At 34.4% G+C, this 27323-nt stretch overlaps 1 protein-coding gene across 1 annotated transcript; it reads left to right on the forward strand.

Annotated features, from left to right (window-relative positions):
- On the forward strand, positions 1 to 25799 carry LOC121417533 (ATP-dependent RNA helicase DDX51-like). Its single transcript, XM_041611258.1, has 14 exons — positions 1 to 123; positions 6143 to 6938; positions 9210 to 9360; positions 11171 to 11316; positions 12073 to 12251; positions 12929 to 13037; positions 13845 to 13999; positions 17876 to 17897; positions 18854 to 19081; positions 20432 to 20547; positions 21421 to 21537; positions 23547 to 23712; positions 25034 to 25168; positions 25444 to 25799. Exons 1-14 carry the CDS (start codon positions 101 to 103, stop codon positions 25465 to 25467), a joined length of 2367 nt encoding a protein of 788 aa, XP_041467192.1. The 5' UTR covers positions 1 to 100; the 3' UTR covers positions 25468 to 25799.
- The last annotated feature ends 1524 nt before the right edge of the window (positions 25800 to 27323 follow it).

Here is a 27323-nt window from a genome sequence, read left to right on the forward strand (position 1 = left end):
AGTAATAGACGTCATAAACAAGATGGCTGCGCCTTTGGTTGAGAAGTAACAAGTATTTTCATCGAATTTTTGATCTCATTCATATGTTGAGCTGAGTATAATGGCGTTATTTACAGTGAATAGGTGAGTAAGTTCCAATGATTACACGAACCAAAGTATAGGCCTGTTTTTTTCATTTTATGCACAATGACATCGACTGCAGACTGTCGAGTGTATGTAAAAACACGTGTTCTTCTTTTCTGTTTGAGTGTGCAGTGTGACTCGCATTTAAAAACTTTAATCCAGGGTCAGGGAGCTAGAGGTCACACTGAGTGGTACACAGTACGATCTATGATAATTTTGTGCATTTTTTCTCTTGTATCCTTCTTTACTTAACTAACCATGCTAATGTTAAAATAATAGAAAGTGTAAAAAATCGAGCGTTTATCCCCGGCCCAAGTCAGATTTTTAGAGAAGAATACAGAAAAGAAATAAAAATAGCCACACATTGTATTCACATGATTGTAAGCTCATGTTTGAGGTTGGAAGTGGATGATTACTTGGGATCTGATTGCACATAAATGTGGTGTGAAGTCGAGATCATGTACTTGTAGTTGTAGATGGAGAATATTTTTTTAATACTCATTCTGCCAGTTAATGTTACGTAACGATTATTGAAATCTTCAAACAGACTAAATAGGCCTAATTAAAATTCAAGTGTCTCTCGATCTTGAGTCACTCATCCAATAAACAAGGTTATGATATAACCTTGTTCTCGGTTGCATCTCCATGTGTGGTAAAATAAGGGTGGCAATGTTTGGCTTATTTTCTCTTTTTATATAGAACAAATGCTTGATTTTCTTACACTGTCAGTTTTCATTACAGCTATTAATCATATAAATTGGCCCTTATGTGAATTTAATCCTTTAAATTATGTTTTTCTTAATTAAAGGTCAAGTCCACCTCAGAAAAATGTTGATTTGAATCAACAGAGAAAAATCAGACAAGCACAATGCTGAAGATTTCATCAAAATCGGATGTAAAATAAGAAAGTTATGACATTTCAAAGTTTCGCTTATTTTTAACACAACATTTATATGAACGAGCCAGTTACATCCAAATGAGAGAGTTGATGGAGGGTCATTCCATCTGGATTCACCCAGTGGTTGCACCCGACCGTCTCAGAATTCGTTGTAAATTGGTACACATAAAATTCACCATGGCCCAAGCACAAAACAAAAAAAATTAGTCAAATCGGTCGGTCGGTTCTCGCGCTATGGCCCGCCCTTTTCTCCTTGTTTTGACAAAAATGGGCGTGACCTTCAACTTTCGATGGCCATTGCGTCGTAACGTGTTGACCAATTTTCACGAAACTGGTACCATTTAATAGGAAATTCAGAGAGGAATCCAAAACATGCATCAAATAATGTCTTGGAGCGATTTATAAGGTAATGACACTTGACCTTTACTTTGACCCCCGGACAAATAATTTTTTTACTTGATTTTCGTGTATGTTAATTATTTGTATGATATTGACAAAGTATGTTAAAACCAATGATGATATTTTATTTCTTCACCTCGAAAAACTCTTCCAAAGCTACCATGAAATTTCACTCTAGTCCCACGTACTGATATTCATGTTAGTAAAGTGTTCAAAAGTTACATGATTTCTTCTAATCTTAAGTCACAGTATGCAAACACATTAAAAGAAATTAAGCTCATCAGTTCACAAATGAGACATTAAACATTTATGCTCATGAATAGGTATCTGTTTAGGCATTTTGATGCTCAGCAATATATATCATATATATATATATATATATATATATATATATATGTATTTATATTCTTGTTAGTAAAGTGTTTACTTTTATCATCAAATTGTTGAGTACACTGTATATGCTTATTTAAGGCTCCCATAATATATATATATATATATGATACATATTGCTGAACATAAAATGCCTAAACAGATACCTATTCATGAGCATAAATGTTTAATGTTTCATTTGTGAACTGATGAGCTTAATTTCTTATCATGTGTTTGCATACTGTGACTTAAAGATTGGAAGAAATCATGTTACTGGTGAACACTTTACTAACATGAATATCAGTATGTGGGACTAGAGTGAAATTTCATGATATCTTTGGAAGAGTTTTTAAAGGTGAAGGAATAAAATATCATCATTGGTTTTAACATATTTTGTCAATATCATACAAATAATTAACATACACGAAAATCAAGTAAAAAAATTATTTGTCCGGGGGTCAAATTCAAGGTCAAAGTAAAGGTCAAGGGTCACGACCTTATAAATCGCTCCAATGCATTATTTGATGCATGTTTTGGATTCCTCTCTGAATTTCCTATTAAATGATACCAGTTTCGTGAAAATTGGTCAACACGTTACGACGCAATGGCCATTGAAAGTTAAAGGTCACGCCCATTTTTGTCAAAACAAGGAGAAATGGGCGGGCTGTAGCGCGAGAACCGATAAACCGATTTGACTAATTTTTTTTGTTTTGTGCTTGGGCCATGGTGAATTTTATGTATACCAATTTACAACGAATTCCGAGAGGGTCGGGTTCAAAATTGCACTTTCATTGGGTGAATTGGCATGGAATGACCCTGATGTCACTCACTATTTTTTTTTTTTTTATTGTTTGAATTATACAATATTTCAAATTTTAAGAATTTGACGATTGGGACCTCCTTGCCTGAAGCACAAAATGTTAAAATAATGGAATTCCACGTGTTCAGGGAGGAATGAAACTTCATTTCACATGACAATGATGAGAAAATCAAAATATTTCATATTTCAAACAATAAAAAACAAAAGAAATAGTGAGTGAATGACATCATCGACTCTTTCATTTGGATGTAGCTGGCTCGTTCATATAACAAATAACTGTTTTTGTGAAATGAAGTGAAACTTTGAAATGTCATAACTTTCTTATCTAACATCCGATTTTGATGAAATTTTCAGTGTTATGCTTGTTGAATTTTTCTTTTTTTATTCAAATCAAGTTTTTGTTGGGGTGGACTTGTCCTTTAAGAATAGAGATAGAAAAATGAAAATTTTCTTGCCATATTACTTTCTACCAATAGAGGATGTACACAAAAATATGCCCCAAATTCAAGATTTTGAGCGCTCTAATGAATGCAAAAATTGTTCCCAAGTTATTAATAAAAAATAAATTGCAACTGTATGGAAATTAGTAATTTTGGTCACAAAAGTGATATTTTAATTGATTTTTTAAAGTGTGTGCTATATACAGCGTTGGCATACCATAGTCCTACCTGTAGATCCTCCACAGGCAGGATGGTAGCAGTGAACAAGTGTCCTGAGTCAGTGATTCAGAGAAACTTGAAAGGAATTTAATTTTGAAGAGAATAGAAAATAAAAGGTAAATGCTAGTTCTGGTAACGATATCAAAATGAGTTCGTACAGAATCCAATGTAATGAAATGACCACCAAAGTGTCTGTTTTTATAAATAAAATGTATGTGCCAAAGGATTTTGGAAGAAATTGCGTAATTGCTGAGAAATCAGCAAATAAACACAGGATTCGGGTAGAGTGTCGGGCCCGACATTCAAAGCAATGATTATACACTGTCCCACGTGCGCTAATCCTTGTTGGGGATCGTCAGTCTGAACATTTTTCAGCGTAGATTTCAAGATTTCACAAAGTTCAGTTAATGTAACTGTAGGCCTACCATCTAGATCCTCGATGATATACCGACAAATAAGCCTGGTTTTACAGACTTTCTCATGAAATCAGTGTTTACTGCAACTACTGGAATTTCTCTTTAAAGGAGAATATTTTTCACTCCACATCACTTACAAAATGCATGTATTATAACTAAAATTGACATAGTATGTGTACGTGTGGTATTGGTAATTTTGCTTAAATGTTGATGTCAAGCCATATGAAATGGGCTATACATTAATTCTTGACAAAAGAGGTTAACAAAACTTCCATTTTATGCCTAAAATAATTTTAATAGTTAATTACATCAAAATATACACCGAAGATTCATGGTCAGGAGCATGACAATGAATACGTGAGTAATGCTAATTTTGGTAAATTTGTCAAAAATGTGAAATGTTTAAAAAATTCTGACCATCTACATAATTTGTGAACCTCTATGCCAGTTATAAAAATCATAAACCCACTAATTAAGGACACTTTGAACAAAGTCATGTTCTTGACTTATGTGGTCCAAAAATGTAACGTGACTATTTTTGCCTGCCTATATTTTCTGGATAGAATTGTCAAATTAAATTATGACAATATACCAAGGTGTATTAAGTTATCATAAACCTTGTGCAGAAAAGAGAGATTGTCAAACCCCACAGTAAGCAAAAAATGGCAATTACAATAAAAAAGGTGCCTAAATTGTGTAACATGGAATTGCCCTTAGGCCTACCGGTATTGGGGTAATAAGAATTTTGATTTGTGATGTCATACTATAATAACACCACAAATCAAAATTCTCATAACTTTCTTATTAATGACATCACCAAAAAAATTCTCATAACTTTCTTATTACCTCATTTAACTCGTAGTTGTAGGCTGTAGCTCTATGAATTATAGAGAGATCTACGACTACCAAGTTAAATGTGGTAATAAGAAAGTTATGAGAATTTTTATTTGTGATGTCATTATAGAGCTACGACTAAGAGTTAAATGTATAAATTTCAATTTGTTATTAATGATGACAAAAATATTCTTTCATGGGCGGATTTGTATGTTAATATTTATAATCTAGCTCTTCTCACATGAAGGTACTAATTAAAGCCATTTCCAATTTTTAGAAAATGACATTTCATTGATTTTTTGTTTATTACAGTCGCGTGGGGAGCAGCGGTGATGAGGCTGCTCACATATGATGCCACAATTATAAATAATGAAAACAAAAATTCTAATCACCTTTTCAATCCATGTTGGATTTTGCTCAAACCTTCACCAATGTTTTTTCTATTATTTTTGTTGTTGCTCTTTTTACAATAGAATTTTTGTCAGGGTGAGCAACCCTATTGTGCAGTTTCTAATGTTATTTGGTAAATGATGTAGATCTATTATTTACACTAGATCTATTCATTCTGAAAATCTAGGCCCAAAGTCCTAAAAGTTTCTCTATTCTGGATGCAAGATCTTCAGTTCCTTTAACGGTCCAGGATTTGCTTCATGCATTAGATTCAGTGATATCTGAAAAGTTTGCCAGGTCTAAAGAACTTTAAAGTACTTTTCTCATTAGAAAAAAAGTAAATGGCAATTTTCCACCAATAATCTCAATGGCATAAGAAGAATATTGCCAAAATTACCACTGTTAAGCTCTGAAACTAGACTGACTATAGTGAACATTACAATTGTAATAACTGGCGAGAGAATAATCCTTATGAAAGAAAAATTATGAATGTAATTGAATCTTTTTGTAACTTCAATTTCTACAAAAAAGATTTTTTAGAGTGTGAACTTTCAATGCTTAACTGAACAAGGTTTTAATTTGTAGACTGATCTGGCAGGTCTATTGTTTGGACAAGACAGCAAATTTAGGAATGTTGCCATCAATATTTCATAAATTGGTTGAAAATGATGTGATACAAGTATAACATTGACAAATATCACAGTGTCAATATATAATGACAAATTTCACAATAAGTTTTAAATTAAAGACAACTCTTCTTTGCAGGGAGGTATGTTCAAAAACTACATTTGAAATTATTAGCAAATGGAAACAATATTTATCATGATGAGCTGTGATCAGAATTTGTCTAGTGTGTGTTGGGCCTGACCACTGTATGTAGCTGATACTGGGAATAATTTTCCTGGTATCGCATCACAATTTGCTCCACATTCTTAAAAGACTGCCATGCATTAAGTCTTGTATAGCATATTTTTACATAGGATTATACATTACTTAGTTGAGAGCTTTTCTCTTATGAACTAAAATGCCATTCGAATTTGTAAAGCAAAAAGATTCCCTATGATACACTGTTGATGAGTCATTTGTCTTACATTTACAATTTAAGGATCTGTGAATTGTTCTTGTGTTATTTCTTATATTTGGTCAGAAATTTCACAAAGAAAAATCTGATTTTGATTATCTTTTTATCTAAGTAACCTTTTTCAAAATTTTCTTCTTTTCCGACACGATCCAGATATTTAGGGGAATCGCCATTGGAGTTGGGTCAAAGTTCAAAGTCAAGTATTCTTGATAAGATTAATGCCAAGGCTAAGGAAAGAGAGGAACAAAGAAAACAGACGCCTAGTAAGGAAACTCCTCCCTCTAAGAGGTCAAAAGTCAAAGGTCAAACACAAAGGAGAACAGAGAAAGATGAACTAACCCCGAGCACAGATTCTGGTGTACAAAGGAAGAAGAAGAGGAGATCTTTTATAGAAAAGGACTGTGGGAGGAATGGACAAGGTGAGGTATCAACAGGGGATGTGGGACAGGAAAGTGAAAAGAATGATGGGAAGGATGATGATGTTATTTCCATGGAGATTACAAACAATGCAATGGTTATCCCAAAGAAAACATTCCTCCATGATGGAAAGGCTTCAGAGAAAACAAAAAAGAAGAAAGGGAAAAGGAAACATGACGCTGAGAACAAAAAAGAGGAGGAGGAGGACATCAATGAAACATCAGAGAATGCAAGACTTACAGATGAAGGAAAAGAAGAAGATAGAGAAATACAGGCTTTTTCTCCATCACATATTAAGGGAAAGAAAGAAACATTGAAATCCTTGAAAAAGAAAAAGAGGTTAAAGGAAATCAAAAAGAAAGATGAAAATCAAACTTCTGATGAAGATGAAGAGAACAAACAAATGGAAGTTGTTACAAAGGATGATGAAGAAGTAGATGATGGAAGTATGATCGAAGGAGCGATAGAGGCAATAGAGGAACATCATGATTTTGTAGTACTCGGTGACTTTGAAAGGAAACACAAGAAAAAGGTAACACTGACATTCTCAATCTCTTTTACCACTCTCAGTCTATCACATTAAACCTACATAGAATTTAATGTTACAGTCAAATGAACAAAGCGCTTGCTATTATTACCCCGGCTTTAGCTCGAGCTACCATCACTGGCACTTAGTGCATGCAAGTAATTAATCCTGCCGGGTACCCATTCACCTCACCTGGGTCGAGTGCAGCACAGTGTGGATAAATTTCTTGCTAAAGAAATACACGCTATGGCCAGGATTCGATCCCACGACCCTCTGTTTGAAAGGCAAGAGTCAGAACCATTAGACCACGATGCACCCACTTAGAAGTTTAAAAGTATTGTATTTAGAATTGATCAGTCTGGAGTCTGTTTCGCCAATTTTGACGTGACATAAAAAAGCTATATAGGCATAATTTACAGGGATTATAAGAACAATCTTAAAAGAAAAGAAATGTAAAAAAGCATATTGGTTAAATTGTTTGCTATATTTGATTTGATTCTAAAAAGTTTTTCTTTTCCTTATTGACCAAATGGATAATATCATTGTTATGATTTTTGTGGTGGCTTTGAATCCCACAATTGTGATAGTATACAATTATTGACTGTACATGAGGATGACTGTCTTTGATAGATAATGTTACTATGTATCATGTAATCTTTATGTGTATCATATAACATTCTAAAATATTTTGTGCAAACAAATTGATTTTCCAATTGTACCTGATTGCATAATGGACAATGAAAATATCTGAATGATCATATCTCTGTTTTTGTCTCACCTGCATAGCATAGTGAGACTATAGGTGCCGCTTTTCCTGAGGTTAAGTTTTTGAAATGTCATCATAACTTAGAAGATATATGGACCTAGTTCATGAAACTTGGACATAAGGTTAATCAAGTATCACTGAACATCCTGCATGAGTTTCACGTCACATGACCAAGGTCAAAGGTCATTTAGGGTCAATGAACTTTGGCCGAATGTTGAATTCCCATCATAACTTTGAAAGTTTATGGATCTGATTCATGAGACTTAGACATAATAGTAATCAAGCATCACTGAACATTTTGTGCAAGTTTCAGGTCTCATGATTAAGGTCAAAGGTCATTTAGGGTCAATGAACTTTGGCCGAATCGGGGGTATCTGTTGAATTACCATCATAACTTTGAAAGTTTATTGGTCTAGTTCGTTAAACTTGGACATTAGAGTAATCAAGTATCACTGAACATCCTGTGCACATTTCAGGTCACATGACCAAGGTCAAAGGTCAATGAACTTTGGCCGAATTAGGTGTATCTGTTGAATTACCATCATAACTTTGAAAGTTTATGGATCTGATTCATGAAACTTGTACATAAGAGTAATCAAGTACCACTGAACATCCTGTGCGAGTTTCAGGTCACATGATCAAGGTCAAAGGTCATGTAAGGTCAATGAACTTTGGCCATGTTGGGGTTTTTTGTTGAATAACCATCATATCTCTGTAAGTTTATTGGTCTAGTTCATAAAAAGTGGACATAAAGAGTAACCATGTATCACTGAACATCTTGTGCGAGTTAGAGTAGTTTTCAAAGTCAGCACTGCTGCTATATTGAACTGCATGATGCAGGTGAGACGGCCAGAGGCATTCCACTTGTTCTATCGCCCCGATGCCTTGGCCGAAGAGTGATAGACGGGCTGGTATGAGAAGCACGGAGGGAGTGATGACATACATAGCAGTCCATATTTTATCATTAATCATATAATCTCTAATCTGATATAATTGCTCAATCACTTTGTAATTTTAAATGAGCTGCTAGTTCTGCTGCTGGTCTTGGAAACTGTTGCATGATACATCCACATGGCCATTGCGCCGTTGTATACGCATACATGAACAAGCAGCAGCAGCGTGCATAGCCAGTTTTTATAGCTCAAAACAGCTAGATGTAGATGCACGTGTTGCGGCGCATAGCAACACAACTTGTGGCCCCTCCCTCAGTGGTTACAAGTACATACACTATCCAGAGGGTTTGATGGAAAACATTGAAAGTAAGTCAAACCACTAAGATGATGATAGACGGAATAGCACCGCATCACATGATGCAGTTTTGACCAATCTGTGATAACACTTTTACTATATGAGGTATATAATACATGATACTTTAAGAAATAGTGTACTTAGATTTGTATTCATATCTTTGAGGGCCAACATGAATATGCTGACTTATCTAATTGGTTGATAAACAATACAATAGGTTTATAAGGATGTCTGTGATTGGTTGATTACATTTCATTGAACAGGTTTATGAGGCTCTACCTGATTGGTTGGCTAGACCTTCTATTATCAAACAAAGTCTGACAAATGATTTACAATCAGTCACTTCAATCAAAGGTCTGGATGAGAGACTAGTCACAGCATTGACAGAGATGGGAGTGGATAAGCTCTTTCCAGGTAAAATCAGTGATGAATTAATAAAATTAATTCAATAATCAACTATGTTGCTCAACAGTGATTGTAAGATTTGTTCAGCAAAAATACAAGCTTAATGTTGCAAAAGACATTATGACAGTAACCTGAACAACTCTTGTTAGAACAGTTATTTATTTCTATTATTTCTCTTTCTTTCTTTCTTTCTTTCTTTCCCTCCCTCCCTTCTTTCTTTTTTTGTCTCACCTGCGAAGCAAAGTGAGACTATAGGCGCCACTTTTCCGACGGCGACGGCGGCGGCGTCAACATCAAATCTTAACCTGAGGTTAAGTTTTTGAAATGACATCATAACTTAGAAAGTATATGGACCTAGTTAATAAAACTTGGCCATAAGGTTAATCAAGTATTACTGAACATCCTGCATGAGTTTCATGTCACATGACCAAGGTCAAAGGTCATTTAGGGTCAATGAACTTTGGCCGAATTGGGGATATCTGTTGAATTCCCATCATAACTTTGAAAGTTTATGGATCTGATTCATGAAACTTGGACATAATAGTAATCAAGCATCACTGAACATTTTGTGCAAGTTTCAGGTCTCATGATCAAGGTCAAAGGTCATTTAGGGTCAATGAACTTTGGCCGAATTGGGGATATCTGTTTAATTCCCATCATAACTTTGAAAGTTTATGGATCTGATTCATGAAACTTGGACATAATAGTAATCAAGCATCACTGAACATTTTGTGCAAGTTTCAGGTCTCATGATTAAGGTCAAAGGTCATTTAGGGTCAATGAACTTTGGCCGAATCGGGGGTATCTGTTGAATTACCATCATAACTTTGAAAGTTTATTGGTCTAGTTCATTAAACTTGGACATTAGAGTAATCAAGTATCACTGAACATCCTGTGCGTGTTTCAGGTCACATGATCAAGGTCACAGGTCATGTAAGGTCAATGAACTTTGGCCATGTTGGGGTTTTTTGTTGAATAACCATCATATCTCTGTAAGTTTATTGGTCTAGTTCATAAAAAGAGGACATAAGAGTAACCATGTATCACTGAACATCTTGTGCGAGTTAGAGTAGTATGCAAAGTCAGCACTGCTGCTTTATTGAACCACGTGATGCAGGTGAGACGGCCAGAGGCATTCCACTTGTTTGTTCTTTACATGTATCTTTTTATTGAATGTTGTGTATTAAAGCACTTTTACAATCACAAACATAAGAACAGAATGACAAATGATTCTTGGATATATTACATGCGAAGGCCCTGCTATATAATACTTTAAGCTTAGACTGATTGTGCATTTCTACGTTTTAAAAAGAAGCAATATAATGGGTACGACTCAATAAAATGTTTGATCTATTATTTTATGACTGAACCTTAAATGTAACAGCCATTGACTTGTCAAAATGTACAATCACTTGATAGCAAAATTATTATGGTCCAATCTATTTCATTCAAGCGTTCAAGTTTGAACTTGTAGTTAGGATTCTATGTCTACATAGCACTCGTAATTTGTAAGATGTACTGATAAAAGTTTATGTATCATTTGATCCAAAATACCATTTTGTCTAATTAATAGCAGATGAGAAATTTCCCAAGCATGTCTAGGTCAGTCTGCCAAAAAGTATTACATGAACTGGCTAGTAGACTAAGTGGAATTAAGACAAAATGGTAAGTTTGTAGTAGACAAAATATTAGGCCAGAATTACATGTATTTCTTTATTAGATGAATTTGTAAGAGACCAAGCATGTTTGTGTCAAAGTTACATGTATCACTTTTATAATTATTATATTTTGTTCTTTTTAAAAATGTATCTGTACACAGTTCAGCAGCATGTAATTCCTATTCTACTAAAGTCTCTTCAATATGGAATACATACCGGTCATGCTGGTTATAGACCTAGTGATCTCTGTATATCAGCCCCTACTGGTAGCGGTAAGACGCTTGCATATGCTATTCCTATAATACAGGTGAGTAGTAAGATCCTTGTGGGACTACCTTTATTCATGTTAGCCATGCTAAATGTACATGATCAAACATTCTCAACTCCTACTGGTAAGACGTTAGGTAAATGGCAAAACTTTGTAAAATATTAAACTAATGATAACACTTTGGAACCACTGTGCAATTTATTTTTCTAATAATTTGTCTCGTCTATGCTTTTATACATGTGCTATTTGTCACATACTGTGACAAAGTCATATGGGGAATGATCAGTTTCACATGCAGCTGCTATTTTATGGAATAATCTGCCAGAATATCTTAGAAATATACAACCATACGAAAAGTTTAGAAATAGCTTGAAAACACATGTATTCACCATTTTGTAAACAATTAATGTAAGAACCCAGTGTTCTCCCCCCATCTCCACTCCTTTTGTAAAAAGCGCTTAGAGACATGCAACTTTGCTTATGTATTTTGCACTCTACAAAAACGTTTCATTATTATTATTATTATAATTTGAATCATTTGCAAAGAAGCTTGCTAGACCATCAAACTATGCCATTGGGGTCAGGGGGAAAATAAATCCAATTAATGATTAATTACATGTATGTTTGGCCTTATATATTTTCATTTGTTTGTGTCACACAGATGAACTGTCTATATCAGAACATAAAGTAAACTTACAATTAATTCTACAGGTTTAGGGAAAAAAGAAGTTATTTTCTCACGTTAGTAGGTAACTTGTTCAGCACTGATATTTTCTAATCTTCTCTCTAATGTAGGCTCTGATTGATAGAGTAGTTTGTCAAGTGCGAGCTCTCATCGTTCTCCCAACACGTGACCTTGCCACCCAGGTTTATAAGATTGTCAGCTCGCTCTGCAAGGCCACACCCCTTAGACCTGTTCTGATTGGAGGAATTAAGAAATTCTCTCAGGAACAGAGTGGACTTGTAAAAGAGATGTATGTCAATTATTAGATTCAATGTATTATTTTATTATCTCTAAACACAAATCTAGCCTTGACTGGAACATACACAACCATAAATAAAAAATATTCAACATTTCAAATACAAATACAAACCCAACGTAGGCATGAATAATAGAAATAAATGTAAAACTTTCATGTAGTCTTTCACTACTCTTCAGCACTCTATAACTCACTACCCTATTAGAGAACATTGAGATTTATTGAATCTGCTCTGTACCCAGCATTGTAGGGAGTCAGTGAATTATTAAAGTACTGTTTCAACTATGGACCATTTACTTTTATTGCACTAAAAACTGACTAGTAAATATTAAGGTCATGTATGTTATTAAAACCATGTCTGCCCATTTTAAGAAAGTGATAAACAAAAATAAGCAATATAATGGTATCTGGTTGTACTATCTGGTCACATAATAACCTATTTTAAATTTTTGTTCTGCTCCCTGTCAATTGAAGATAAGAGCAGACTAAATCAACATACCTTTATGGCTAATGCCTATCGGATGATTTCCTTTTTTCCAGCCAATTTATTTTGTATTTTAAAGCATTTATTTTAGACTGTAACAATAAGGATTAAACATATTTACCTTTGAAGGTGAGAGTTGAAGTCTTGAACTCTGTTCTATGTTTCAGTATGTTTGGTTCATTTTTAGTGATGGAGAATTTCATTCCCTTGCTGATATCGTCATAGCAACACCTGGAAGACTTGTTGATAATCTCTGTAAGACTGTTGGATTCAATCTTCATCATCTTCGCTTTCTGGTTAGTACCCCTTCCTCTCCTTCATTGAGAGCGTTGTTGGCTCAGTCGGTAACGTGTCTGCCTGTTGACCCAAAGATCATGGGTTCAAGTCCACCCCGGGCGGATGACTGAAGCCAGTGCGTTGTGTGTAAACGTCTCTCCCATGTTTCACAGATGCAGGCTATGTTACAATGGAAAACACTCCGTTCCTCGGATAGGATGTTAAATGGAGGCCCCGTGTAGAGGAGAGTCAACACCTTTGCACGTTAAGAACCCAGTGCACTATACATATAAAAGTAGGGGGAAACTATGTGATATAATCATCCATTGATGAATTTTCACTTTAAAAAACTTGTATCATGATTTTACACTAAATGATTTTTAAACCATTTGGGTCCAGGGTGTTTATTTGATTAAGCATAACTTCAAAATTAAAATTGCATGCACTTGTGTCTTGAATTTGATCTAAAAATATGGGTGGTACATTCTTGAAGAAAGTCGTTTCATGTAGCAAATTTGTTTTGCAATTAAAGCTTGTGTAAAGCATTAAGAAGTGAGCTTTGGAGCCCCTCCCCCCTCCCTCCAGTTAACTCATTGCCTACTGGAACCAGATTGTTCTTTTCTAATGGTTATGGAAATTAAAGACTCTTTTTAGTCAATTGATTAATTATTTGTAAAAACAATATAGAAAAGACCAATAACCTCCACATGTAATTTCATTGTTTGTAGGTTCTCCATCTATCCCCTCCCATCACCACTATTTATTATCACATATATTACCTTGTATTGTGGAGAAATATTGATGACTGCATATTTTGATATCTAAAGGTGATTGATGAAGCAGATCGGTTAATGGAACATATCTCACAAGATTGGATTGCTCAAGTTGAAAAATCAGCTTACACCCCTCAGTCTGATAATGGAATAGCCCCACCATCATTCACTTCAATTAGACAACGGCCTGGTCCATTGACAGTCAGGAGGTAACTCTTTTTATTTGCAATGTGAGCATGATCGGTTCATCACGGACGGACATTTGATAGATTTTGAAAGTTTTGAAGGCTTGTAACAAATTAGGAATAAGATGAACAAGGTTCCTTTGTGTTTTATAGTGAAGGGTAGGACATAGTATGCTGAATGATTGAAAAAGTTTGTTGCCATGGTTACCTACAAACACAGGTATCCACTAAATGTGCCATATCACGGACGGACAAGATAGAAATGTGGTTTTTAGAATTTTTGTACATTTTTATTGTTTCTATCTAAACAGCTTTACATGGACCAATTATTGTTAATGCACCTAACACTCGGGTATGTTAGCTTCTATGTTCAGCATATTGAATTCTTAACCAATATCAAACTTCCGAGAGAATTGCAAATATTTTCCATCACGGACGGACATCATGGACGGACATCACGGACGGACACAATTAAAATACAATGGAAGTACTCTGTAAAAAGTTCTTAGTACTTTTTTTGGTAAACAAATGCAATTGTTTTGATGATTTGTACATATTTTAATAATATTAAACAGTATTAGTTGCACAATCAAGTTGCTGCAACTTGATTTAAGATGTAGCAACTTGATTTCTATGCTAGACGCACAGTATAATCTAGACATACGATTGCTCTTAACACATTTCTTGTCAAAATCGAACGTAAAGAATAAGTGATGTACATGTATAACAAAAAAAAATAAAAAACGTAAAAAGCCATTGATATGCAGGCAGAAAGGAGCAAATTCACATGACAGTCCTTTTACTTTTAGAAGATGTTAGTATTCATAGAGAATTAGCAAGTGAAAAGACTTTAAATGAAAAATTGACATCCTGGTTCTTCCCGCATACATTTTTTACATAGTTTTTGTGGCTCAACTTACCCCAGACGATGGCACAACTTACCCCACAGATGGGGCAAGTTGAGCAATTTGACATCCTTTTTTTCAAAGGTCACAATGACATTCAGCGTGGGGGTAGAAAGTTATATATAGGTGAAAAATATTTCCCAAGAATCAAATTTAAAGGTAAGGTACTTATTTCTACAATATTACTAGTCATATCAATTCTAACGTGCAAAATGCAAAAAGTGTCACAACTTACCCCGCCTTCCCCTATTGTCTTTTTAAAGTGTAGAATACAAGTAGGTTCAAAATCAACAGCTAGTTGATTATTGATCATGTTGATACAAGTATTTTTATGATCATGATGATTTTAGGCATTAATTTTCCAAGAGCAAAGATGTTTTTTAAGGTCCAAAAACTAAATCTAAAAGATTAACAGGTCACTGATCCTTATGCTTGTTTGTTGGATCAACACTTGTCAGGGGCTCTCTTTAAATCCATCTTTTGCATTAAAGCGGAGACACCCCATAACATCAACAGCCCTCATGTATTTAGGCCCTGACCGAATCCAAAATTGAAATTGATATTCAAATCCAAAGCTTAACTTCTAAACACTGCAGTGCAAGCTTTATGCATTTTCACAGTTTACCAGATAAGCGATTTGCTTAAAATTAGCTCCAAAATGGACTTCGAAAAAAGGTATTCATGTAATTTTCACAAACCTATGTTCTGTTAGAAGCATTGTGAATCCATAAGTTTGTACATGGAAAAATTGATTTTTCTGCTTATCAGATTATGCATTGCATTCTACTTCTTCTCCATCACTTTCTGCAAGCTTGAATTGATGAAATCTACAGCTTTGGACGTGTTCTTGCCATACTTTGTTTCCCGCTTTTTTGGCATATACATGTACATGTAGCTTTTCAACTCTATCTGCATTCCAATAATGCTTAACAATTTTCCTGACAACAATATAGCCCCAATAACGGCCAAACAAAGATATCACAAAAAATTGTGAAGAGTTGTAGGCTTATTCCATTTGAGTTCTGAATAATTCTCAGAGCCATTTTTCACTGCAATTAGAAGCTAAAATTAAACTCATAATCTGCTCAGCAAAGTTTCTCATTTGCATATGAATCTTTCCACAAGTATTTCACTATTCCGTCCATGATGAAATTAATGTCCGTCCGTGATCATTTTTGATTGATTTATTGTATGCATAAAATGTATGGATTTTAGCTATGTTCAAATAAAATGATGAACAGTGTCCAGTGAAATACTTCTACACACTTTTATTTCTGTTTCTATTCTGATAAAGAATAAAAAGCTGAATCCATAGACATTATCCTAATAAAAATGATCACGGACGGACATTAATTTCATCACGGACGGACGGAAATGTTAACATCTACAAGGAAAGTTTACTTCCATATTTTTTTCCTACTAATTTATGTTTGATGATAGATTAATGTTCAGAGTGCAAGACCATTAAAAAAAATTGGAGTAACTTTGAAAACAATAAAACTAGAGTGAAATGAATTTGAGTGAATTAACTTTGTCCGTCCGTGATCAAATTAATGTCCGTCCGTGATCATTTTTGACTGAGTTTATGATATGGATAAAATGTATGGATTTTAGCCATGTTCAAATAAAATAATGTACAGTGTTTAGAGAGATACCTCTAAACCTTTTTATTTTTTATTTCTACTCTAATAAAGAATAAAAAAACTTTTCATCTTTTTTTCCATCACGGACGGAAATTTCAAAATGGAAATGTTAACACCTACCAAAAAAAATTAGTTCCCAATATTTTTGTTCTACTATATTATGTCTGATAATAGAGAAATGTTCAGAGTGCAAGAACATCCAAACCAAATTAGAGTAACTTTAAAAACAATAAAACTAGAGTGAATTTAATTTGAGTAGAAATGTCCGTCCGTGATGAGAGGTAGCAGCACCCCCATGAATAAAATGGACTATTCCGGTACTTTCGGAATCATCAATCTTCATGAAACTTAGTTTTTTGAAACCTGAGATATCAAAGATCATTTTAAAAGCAAATTTGATAAAAGTACCTTAAAAAAAAATTTTCACCTCAATGCGAACCCTTAACCGATCATGCTCATGTGTCATTATGTAACATAACCAGTTTAAGGACTAAATGTTTTGTATATTACATTACCGGTATGTGATTTTGATATTAAAGGGGAATCCAACCCAAATAAAAACTTGTTTTTATAAGAAAAAGAAAAATCAGACAAGTTGATAGGTGAAGGTTTGAACAATATTGGACAAACAACAAGAAAGTTATGAATTTTTAAAAGTTGTAAATATTGGTGATCACTTTACCCATGGAGACTTCAAATTGGCCGCATATGTGATATCATAGTGATGTAAGGCAAGGACTACTCTTCCATGGACTCCAATACATATTATGGCTAAAATGTCATTTTTCCCAAAAGTTTTATTTCAAATTATATTTTTCTTTCATGAGGACATAAAACAATATACTACCTGGGTTATATTTAGATTACTGCCCTGGGGGAATGGGTACTTAGGAGAAAACCACAAATCCCTGATAATAAAGTACATGGCCTATGGGAAAGTTGTCCTTGCCCCTTGTCATAATTTAATTACCCAGTTGCCAATTTGGAATCTACATAGTATTAGTGATTTCAATTTTAAAGTAGCTATAACTTTCTTACTGCTTGGCCAATTTCTTTCAAACTTTCACCATTCTGTTTAATTTATTTTTCTCCTTCCCAACATAACATTTTATGGCCAAGGTTGGATTCCCCTTTAATAAAGAAGTTTGTTTCTTTATTGGTTCATTTACAAAGTCTTTGGTGACAATATTTTTTAAAATTCATATCCTTATTTAATTTCTTCACCAATCTCTGAAAAAATAATCATAAAAGGTTTGACTAGTCGAGGAGTGTTCAGCATTTTGCTGAACACAATTGTTGAAGCTTTCATGTTTTAATTTGTCCTTTTGCTATTCTCTTTTTTCCCCCTTCAGGTCATCAGCATATCAACTACCGGTAAGTACCACAGAGTATCTTGCTCGTACAGTAAATTAAGGCTTGACAAGTTTTAAATCTTGAGAGAAAATCGACTTGATCCGTACACATGAAAGAACCATATATTTTTTGCTTTTTAATCGTACATACATATTCCCCTGGGGCAGTAATCAAAATGTAAAAATGGACTACATATTGTCTTATGTCCTTCTGAAAGGAGTTCAATTATAATTTCTAAAGTGATAATAGCAACTTTGTGTATTGGAGTAAATGGAAGAGTAGTCCCTACCTTACATCACTATGATATGACTATATTAATACAGCCAATTTGAAGTCTATATAAGTATAGTGATTAAATCTTTTTACAACTTTTAAAAAGTCATAACTTTTTGTCATTAGTCTGGTATTAGATGATCTTTGTAGGTTATACATGGTGGAGTTTATAATGTGGAGAAGGGTTATGGTTAACCATGCGTAATGTGAAGAAGGGAAGGAAATACAGGCAGAAAGAAAGTGATAAATGTCCTGGAAAGGACTAAACCAGATGAGATGAGCTGAATATTGCTTGAGTAGCGATGGTTTGAGTAGTAGCAGGATGAAGTATGGTATTGTTAAAATTCTTACCCATCGCAACAGTCACAGCTTTTATATGAATATATTCAGCTACACTGGCTGAGAGCTCTTTTTACTTCATACCATCTACAAAGAACTTTCCTACTTTCAGCGTTTGTAATAAGTCTAGTGTCCAAGCAAAATAATGAGTATCATATTGGGGATCCTTGTTATTCAAAAACCATTAACAGTCAAAAGAACTAGTTATGGGTACCAGTCATTAGCAGATTTTCCTAATCTAACCTATTGACAAGTTATGTGATAGGATTCAGTCAACCATTTGATTTTATCACCATTTTATCATTTTACTTTGTATTCTGTAGAAAAACATTTTAAAATCCAGTCATTAATGTTTTTTTATACAGCTTCAAAAGCTGCTTTTCTCAGCTACTCTCTCTCAGAACCCTGAGAAATTAACACAGCTAAGATTATTCCAACCTCATCTTATCACCACGGCAACCAGTAGTAAGGCCACACCCACATCAGGATTGAATCTGGATAGAGAGAAGGATAGATTAGATGAGGAAGGAGAGGATATAGATGAAGGAAGAAGTGACTTTGTTGGAAAGTATACAACTCCTGTTGGTTTATCGGTATGTATTTCTACATTGCCTAGAGGATTTGCTTGCATAGATATTTTACCAAATACTGTATCATATTTACAACTTGAATACCCACAGCACAGTTGTTACCAGAAAGTTCTAAAAAGCTATTTTTTATGCTAGAGTTTTAGATGTCGTTTACACTTTCTCTGATACTTTGTAAAAAATTCCATATGAACATTTTCATGAAACATTTGAGAATTTCCTTGTGACATTTGTATTTCCAGGTCCCTTGGAAGGATTTTTTGAGTTGGGGCGCTGAAGTCAATTTGAAAAGCAAAAAAAAAAAGAAAAAAGGTTTTCTCTACAAAATGGAGATCCAATCATGCCCGAGAAATTTTGAAATCAAGAAAAAAAAAGTTTCACTACGAAATGAAGGTCATTTTGGTTACATATTTACACATCTTCCAGAATACCTTGGTGTGCTGCCTATGGAGAATAATACTCGCAGCACCCCCAAGGAAATTTTTATCAAAATCAGATGTAAAATATACAAATGTCAAAATATAAAGACTGAAATAGGGACCAATCTTCATTTTTTGTAAAGATTTTAGTTTCAGTCTGAATAGAGGATAACTACAACTAAATTTTTATTGACCTACAAACTTTTAAAAAGTATTATAAGTGTGTGTTTAATTTTGATTTTCAAGTGTAAACAGCAACATGAATCATGATTCAAAATGCAATTACAAAACACAGAACACAAACGCGCCAGCAGTGCACCGTTCATGATCTAAAACACGAAGCTGATCGCCGTTGAATTCTCCGCTCTCATCACAAGGTCAACTCTGGCGCAACCTTGTGTAGGGTTCCACTGCGAACACAGTCATTCTTGGGAACTTAATTGTGTTCAGTATCGTATTTTGTTACATTCTTGATGCTGATTGTTCTTAAGAGCTTACCTTTTCCATCTTGAAAATTTTCTGCAAATTTTGATCAGAAAGATGTTCAGTTTTATGACTGAGAATGGAAGACCTTGACAACACCCTTTGTTTATTTTTATTTCTCTTTTTTGTAAAATTTTGTGTTTTGAATCATTATTGTGTTGTTGAAAAATCAAAATGGAGCACACCCCAAGCTGAATCGACATCTTATTCTGGTCCTAGGCTTGTTGAGTAGTGTATAAGTGATAGTAAACTGTATTGATGTTGTTATAAGGAAGTGAATTATTGAAATCAACATTCATATATCAATGATAAACTTGATATCATTCCTGCAGTGTGGTTTAAAGTTTATTGTCATCTAGTTGCAGGCTTGTTGTGTAATGTTCAATTTTCTTTTTTTGTCTTGTGAAATTATTACCTTAAGTAAAACTGTTTAATTTTTTAATTGATATACTAGGAATACTATGTCCAGTGTACAGCGGGTGAGAAGCCATTGGTTCTGAAGCATTTCCTCATCAATCTTTACTTCAAGCAAGTACTCTGTTTCACAAATAGTGTTCAGACAACTCATAGGTGAGCATTGTATGTCATTTAGATATTTCTGAAAATAGGTGCACTCTTTAACCTTATAACATCGGGGCATTGCGCTTTATCATATTTAATTATTAGAATTCATAGAAAATAATGTGACAATACATCTTTAAAATGTAGCTATGCAACCACTTATATTTTGTCCTTTTCTTTCATCATTAGTGTTTTTGAGACTATGACATCTACAACTGATATCTAAAACACCCCAGCCCGCCCCCCTCGTTCAGAAAGTAGGGAGACTAAAATACCCGGGATTATTAGTGTTAAATCAACATAGTAAATGAACAAGAAACCTCATGTCAACTTCTTGAGAGTAATTTCTGTTGACTTTACTGCCCCACTGATTTAGGCATTCTAACCCTCTTTGTTTTTTTAGGACTGTATCTCACTTTGTGGTTTGCTTGAACTTGGATGTAATAAAAGACTCAGCAATAGAGATCATGGATGATTTGTGAGGGGGGGGGGTAGTTTGGAGACAGATCTGGGGGGGGGGCACTTCCATTCACGAATGGATATCATGCGCGACCATGAGATCTTAAAAAGCACCCTAAACACGTATTTTCTATATTCTGAAAATGCTCCCTTAAACAAGTATTGGCATGTGAAACCCTATCCTTAATTGGAAACAAGACGATACTCTTGGCAAGTATTCCCTGAATTGAACCCCTAAACAAGTACAGCGATATTTCAATGTTGTATCTTGGACATCGGTTGACAGTTTTACCTTTACCTGCATCATTGGGTTTAGTACAGCTTGGAGGTTGGGATATTGATGATACAAATATTTAGAAGGTAGAGGATTGACTATGCTTTGTGATGGAAGAAGAAAAGAATTATATTAATTATTTTTTTCAGGTTATATCTTCTCTTGAAGTTGATGGGTGGTGTTGATGTAGCAGAATTCTCATCTAATCTCAGTCAAGCTCAAAGACAAAACATCCTCAAACAATTCAAAGCTGGTAAAATACAGATGTAAGTATCATTATATCCCGCAGAATGTTGCTATAGGATTGGTCAGAAATCAGTCATGTGATAAAGGATAGTTTTCCCATCAATCATCACTCACAGTGATGAAACTTTTGTCCAGAGGGTTATAATGTGTTATGAATTAGTTTGAATACACACAAAATGAAGAGGTCATTGCCACTCAATTTCTTTGTTCCATCACCTGCAGTGACAATCGTGCAAGATCTAGATTTGCGCGCCCAGTGTACATATGTGCCAGCAGTGAAACTTTGCACAAAATAAAAGTGCGTTGCCCCTCATTTGTTTTGTAGTTATAGTAAAATTCCACTGTGATGTCACATTAAATCTTACAGGAGCAAGATTTTGGATACTTGTGCACAGATTGCATATGCATTACATTTAAAGATAAATGCCAGTTGTGGTAACGATCTCAAAATGACTTTTTACAGAATCCAATATAATGACCACCCAAGTGTCTGTTTATATGAATAAGAAATATGTGCCAAAGAATTCTGGAAGAAATTGTGTAATTGCTGAGAAATAAGCAAATTAAGCGCGGATTTGGGCACTTCCGTCAGGTCTTTATTCCAGCAATATAATATACTCTGTCCCACATGTCCCTATCTGTGTTGGCAATCTTAAATGTGATTGTTATTCAGCTCAGATTTTATGATCTCACAAAGTGCAGTTTATGTATCTGTACCAGATATAGATCGACGATGATATAGTATTACTTAACCTCGGTTTTACAGACTTTCTCACGAAATCAGTGTCTAACTGCAGCTACTGTAATTTAGCTTTAAAAAAGCATAATGGGGCTTTTTTTTTTCAAAGGAAACCTTGAATTTTTTTAATCAAAATTCTTCTTAGAGATGTATTGATATCGGTTTCTTTGTTTATAGTGGTTCTTGATGCGGAATCTAAATCCTTTAATCACCTCTTAATTTCAGGTGATAATTATTTGCTTAGTAAAGCCTATCTACACCTACATTTAATAATGAATTTCATTATACTAGACTTTCAGTCTAACATGCAAAGTCTGAAAAATAAAATATATGTCCTCTTACTCATCTTCCAGCTTATCAAATATATTCTTTGGACTAAAACTCTGCATTTCTAGAACCCAGGGGCGATATTCTGAACATTGTCTTTTCTCCATTTATCTTTTCTCAGAGATATGACAAAATTGGTATTCTGGTGGATGTCATTACTTTTGTCACAAACATTGTCATAAATTTCGTCTTTAGCATGCACGAAAGATACGCGGCTTTAAATGCATGTAATCCTTTTATACAAGCAAAAGATATGACAAAAGTTATGACATGACAGGGGGGTAGCAGTCATAAATTTTGTCATAACTTATATCACCAAGTATCCCGATACCCTGCCGACTGAATGTCAAGCATATATTGTTTAGATTAGATTATGGTATTAGTTTCACTCATCATCCGTGACAATTTTCAAATTTATTTTTTCATATGTAGGGCCTAACAATTAGTTAGGCCTTACATATAAATTCCTTTTTTTTCTCTGTTTTCCTTCTTTCTCTACTTGTCTAAAATCCTTCACAGTTCCCTGTCTCTCATTGTAATTGAGCACATCAATATTCGCGTAGTTGCGCGATGCCAGCAACTGTATTGGGGATATGCCCTACCTGTCACGGGGCCTTCCTATTGGCTAGAAGGGCTCCCACTGTGAACTAACAATGATTTTGATTGGTTTGCTTTCGAAAAGATGGGCGGGAACTTTGAAAGATATGACAGGGAAAAGACAATGTTCAGAATACCAATTTGTGACAATCATAGCGGTGTCACATCTCGGAGAGAAATGACAAAATTTATGACAAAAGTTATGACAGTGTTCCAGAATACCAACCCAGGAATACAGGAAAAGAGGAACAATTAGGAACCCAGTGTTCTCCACTCCGTCTCCACTTACAAAAAGCGCTTAGAGAATGCAATTTTGCCTATGTATTTTGCACTGTACAAAAATGATTCATTATTAAATCATTTCAGCCTGATCTGTTCTGATGCAATGGCTCGAGGAATGGACATTGAGAATGTTAGATGTGTAATCTCATATGATCTGCCACCTCACCTTAAGACATACATACACAGGGTTGGACGAACAGCTAGGGCTGGAAGAGGGGGCACTGCCTTCTCATTTGTCAGGAAAAAGGAAGTAAGTTATGGTTGCATGGTGATGATGATGATGAAGAAGATGATAGTGATGATGAAGATGGTGATGATGATGATGGTGGTGACGATGATGGCGATTATTATGCTGATGGTGATGATAGTCATATTAGCAGCATCATTTGGTTTATGACAATGACAGTCAGATGGCAGGTCCCAAGAAAGTGGCTTCTTTCATCCAAGTGATATTCATGATATTCATGTTTTGCATATTTAATGAGCTTGATGCGGACCAAAATGCCTCTTTTCATTCGGTCATTGCTGCTCTAATTCTGCATCGAGTTTCATGAATTTTGTATCATTGTAAAGAAGAAAAATCATTCTTTCAGGTCATGTGTTTGAATTTGTTCAAAGATTTTGTAATTTAGGTTAAAATGTTGATCTAAAATATGCTACAAAATAATTATTTTCACCTGACAAAACTGCTATTTTCACACTTTATTTTTATTTGAGCCCAAATGATTTTTAGATCATGATAAAGCTGAATATGTATGCTTTAAAATGGTATAGGTTTCAAAATAAGAATTGGTTTAATCGGGTCAAGATCACACTTCATTGGCCAAGTACATAAAGCAGCTTGAAAACAAGAATACTGCACTCTGATTGGTCAAAGAGACCACACAATGGCAAATTCCAACGGTGCCTGGGTTCACAGGAAGGTCACACTTACCATGTGGTAATCTCCTCAAATACCCTGCGCCTGTTGTTCTGTGAACCTTATCCAGCCAATCAGAACTCTGGATTTCATGCAAGTACAAAATTTCAGAAATCTCGTCTTGTACCTTGGTGGGAAAAGTGTGATCTTGACCCGATAGGTGCCGCATATCAAGATTGGCATTGTGAGAAAGTACAGAAGTTCAGCTTTATGTTGATATATATCATTGAGGCTCAAAATAAAAAGTTTTACACAATTTGCAAAACAAAACAGAGGAAGAAAATTCAGTTTTGAGTTTTTCAGGCCAGAAATTTACTTATTTATCAAAATATTGTGTACAAGATAAATGACCAATATGAAAGAATAACATTTACTCTATCTGATGGTGCAATAATATTTCATTTAACTTGAGGTTCAAACAGGTAAATTCTTAGAGAAAGAAAATCTCACGAATCACAAGATTTTTTAAGGAAGAGGATTCAGCCACGATATGATTTGGATGAATGTGGCCATTTTGCTCATTAGCATAGGGACCTGCGGTCTGACTGATGAGTTTTCTCTGTTTTGAGAAAAATCATTGCCACAGCAACATGATTTATCATCACAATCATCACATACAATGTTGCTTTCACTCATGTAATTTATCCTAAAGGTCAACGAATTTAAACACATGCTGAGGAATGCTGGGAAGGATGGCATCCAACGACACACAGTATCATCCAATCATCTTGAAGCTCTCACACCATCTTACAGTGAAGCACTTTCCAAGCTATCCACCCTACTCAGAGTATGTATAAAAAATCATCTATTTTTTATAATTCTTGACCTCCCCCCTTCCCCCTTGACAGTGTACATTGTAAGTAGAATGAACACCACTTCTCCATCACTAGCAATTTTCAGAAAAGTATGAAATATCCATCTCTATTTGTAGTTTGTAGTTTTAAACATTGTATGATTCCATTTCATTAATTCATTATCAGCACTTTGGGTCTTATGGTGTAGTATGAGTATTGATAATTATTATTCAATTTCAACCTTTATCCTTTTTTTTTCTTTCTACAGGAAGAAAAGGCACATCAACTATGATATCAAGACTTGGAAAGGACAATGGAAATACATCTTGCAGAGGATATAACTTCCAATGACTGGAAAGTGATATTTTCTCCTCTAAATTAGCACTAGGTTACAATAAGTTGAGGTTACACAAACCTGCTTTAAAGTAATTGGGAAGGTTTGAAATACCATATAGGTTTGGTAATTACCAAAAATGATAGGAAATTACATGAAAGTGGTCAACTCAAATATTTCAGCTGTTCTTTATTATACATCTGTATTTATTTGATGGGATTGAAGAAGAAGAATCATTTTAAGATACAGTCCGGCCTCCCCTTATCCGGATCTCTCTATTATCCAGACTCACACTTGCTAAGATTTTTTTTTTTCAATCTAGTACATGTAGAATTGAGATTTCAATCTAAACTCAAAATTCTTTCGCATAATCACTTTGATTACATACTTTGTCCAATATAGTCTACCTGCAACCACATTCATATAACAAACTTTATAGACAGGATAATTATCCGGTAAACCAGGGTGCAGCGCAACCATTTTATCACATTCTCTTTTTTTTTTTTTTTTTAGAAAAAACAACACGTCTCACTGGCTAGCGCTCGGCCTTGATACGGACAGCGCCATCTATCATGTTTGAACCTACAGTCATAACAATGGCTGGCTTTGCGAAACTGAGCCTGTGATGCTCGCCATGATGATCCAATTTTAAAACTTAGTTTCATCTGGTCATTCTTTTTCTTTCAAATAATAATAATAACATTTATAAAGTGCTTAATACGCATTGTTTCTAAGTGCTGAAGGTATGCTTGATGTATATCTCAATCATTTCATCAGATAAATTATCCAAGACTTTTGGCAACAATTGATTTAATTTCTGTAAAAAAGTGTCTATAATTACACTGCAGTGAATACTGTCTATGTACGCCCACTACAATAGATTACATGTAGCTACCATAAGGGAGGCAGCTCTGTGTATTTAATATTGGGTCTCCCAGGTCCGGTTTGGTGCTTGTCCCAACATGTCCAGATAAGTGAGGTTGGACTGTATATTAAAGGACAAGTCCACCCCAACAACATCTTGAACGAGCCAGTTACATCCAAATGAGAGAGTTGATGACATCACTCACTATTTCTTTTGTATTTTATTATATGAAATATTTTTATTTTCTCGTCATTGTCATGTGAAATGAAGTTTCATTCCCCCCTGAACACATAGAATTCCATTATTTTAACATTTTGTGCTTCAGGCAAGGAGGTCCTAATTGTCAAATTCTTTAAAATTGAAATATTGTATAATTCAAACAATAAACAAAATAAATAGTGAGTGACATCATCGACTCTCTCATTTGGATGTAACTGGCTCGTTCATATAACTATTTTGTTGAAAATAAGCGAAACTTTGAAATGTCATAACTCTTATTTTACATCCGATTTTGATGAAATTTTCAGCATTGTGCTTGTCTGATTTTTCTCTATTGATTTAAATCAACATTTATCTGGGGTGGACTTGACCTTTAAAAATTAATACATATATTTAAAAGAAAAAAACAAAATGAAGCTTACAATAAGTCACCATTCCCCCAGTCATATTTTTCTTTTAATCTATAACGTGTCAAGGAGATTAAGTTACTGTTGGACAGTTCTGAAAAATATTTTGATTAATATTATGATTAATTAAAGAAAAGCAAAGGTATGATTTTTCTTCTCCATATTTTGGTCACTTCTCTTGTATAAGGACCTATAGGGTTTAGCTTGTTTAAACAGACAATAAAAAAAGTTCACAATACTCTGAAAATAGATGCTTGGGCAAAAAACATACTAATTTCAAGACTGAATGCTTGATCCGTGTAAATATATTCTGTTTGTATTTG

Source organism: Lytechinus variegatus, chromosome 6 (assembly GCF_018143015.1).
Source record: "Lytechinus variegatus isolate NC3 chromosome 6, Lvar_3.0, whole genome shotgun sequence".
NCBI lineage: Eukaryota > Metazoa > Echinodermata > Echinoidea > Temnopleuroida > Toxopneustidae > Lytechinus > Lytechinus variegatus.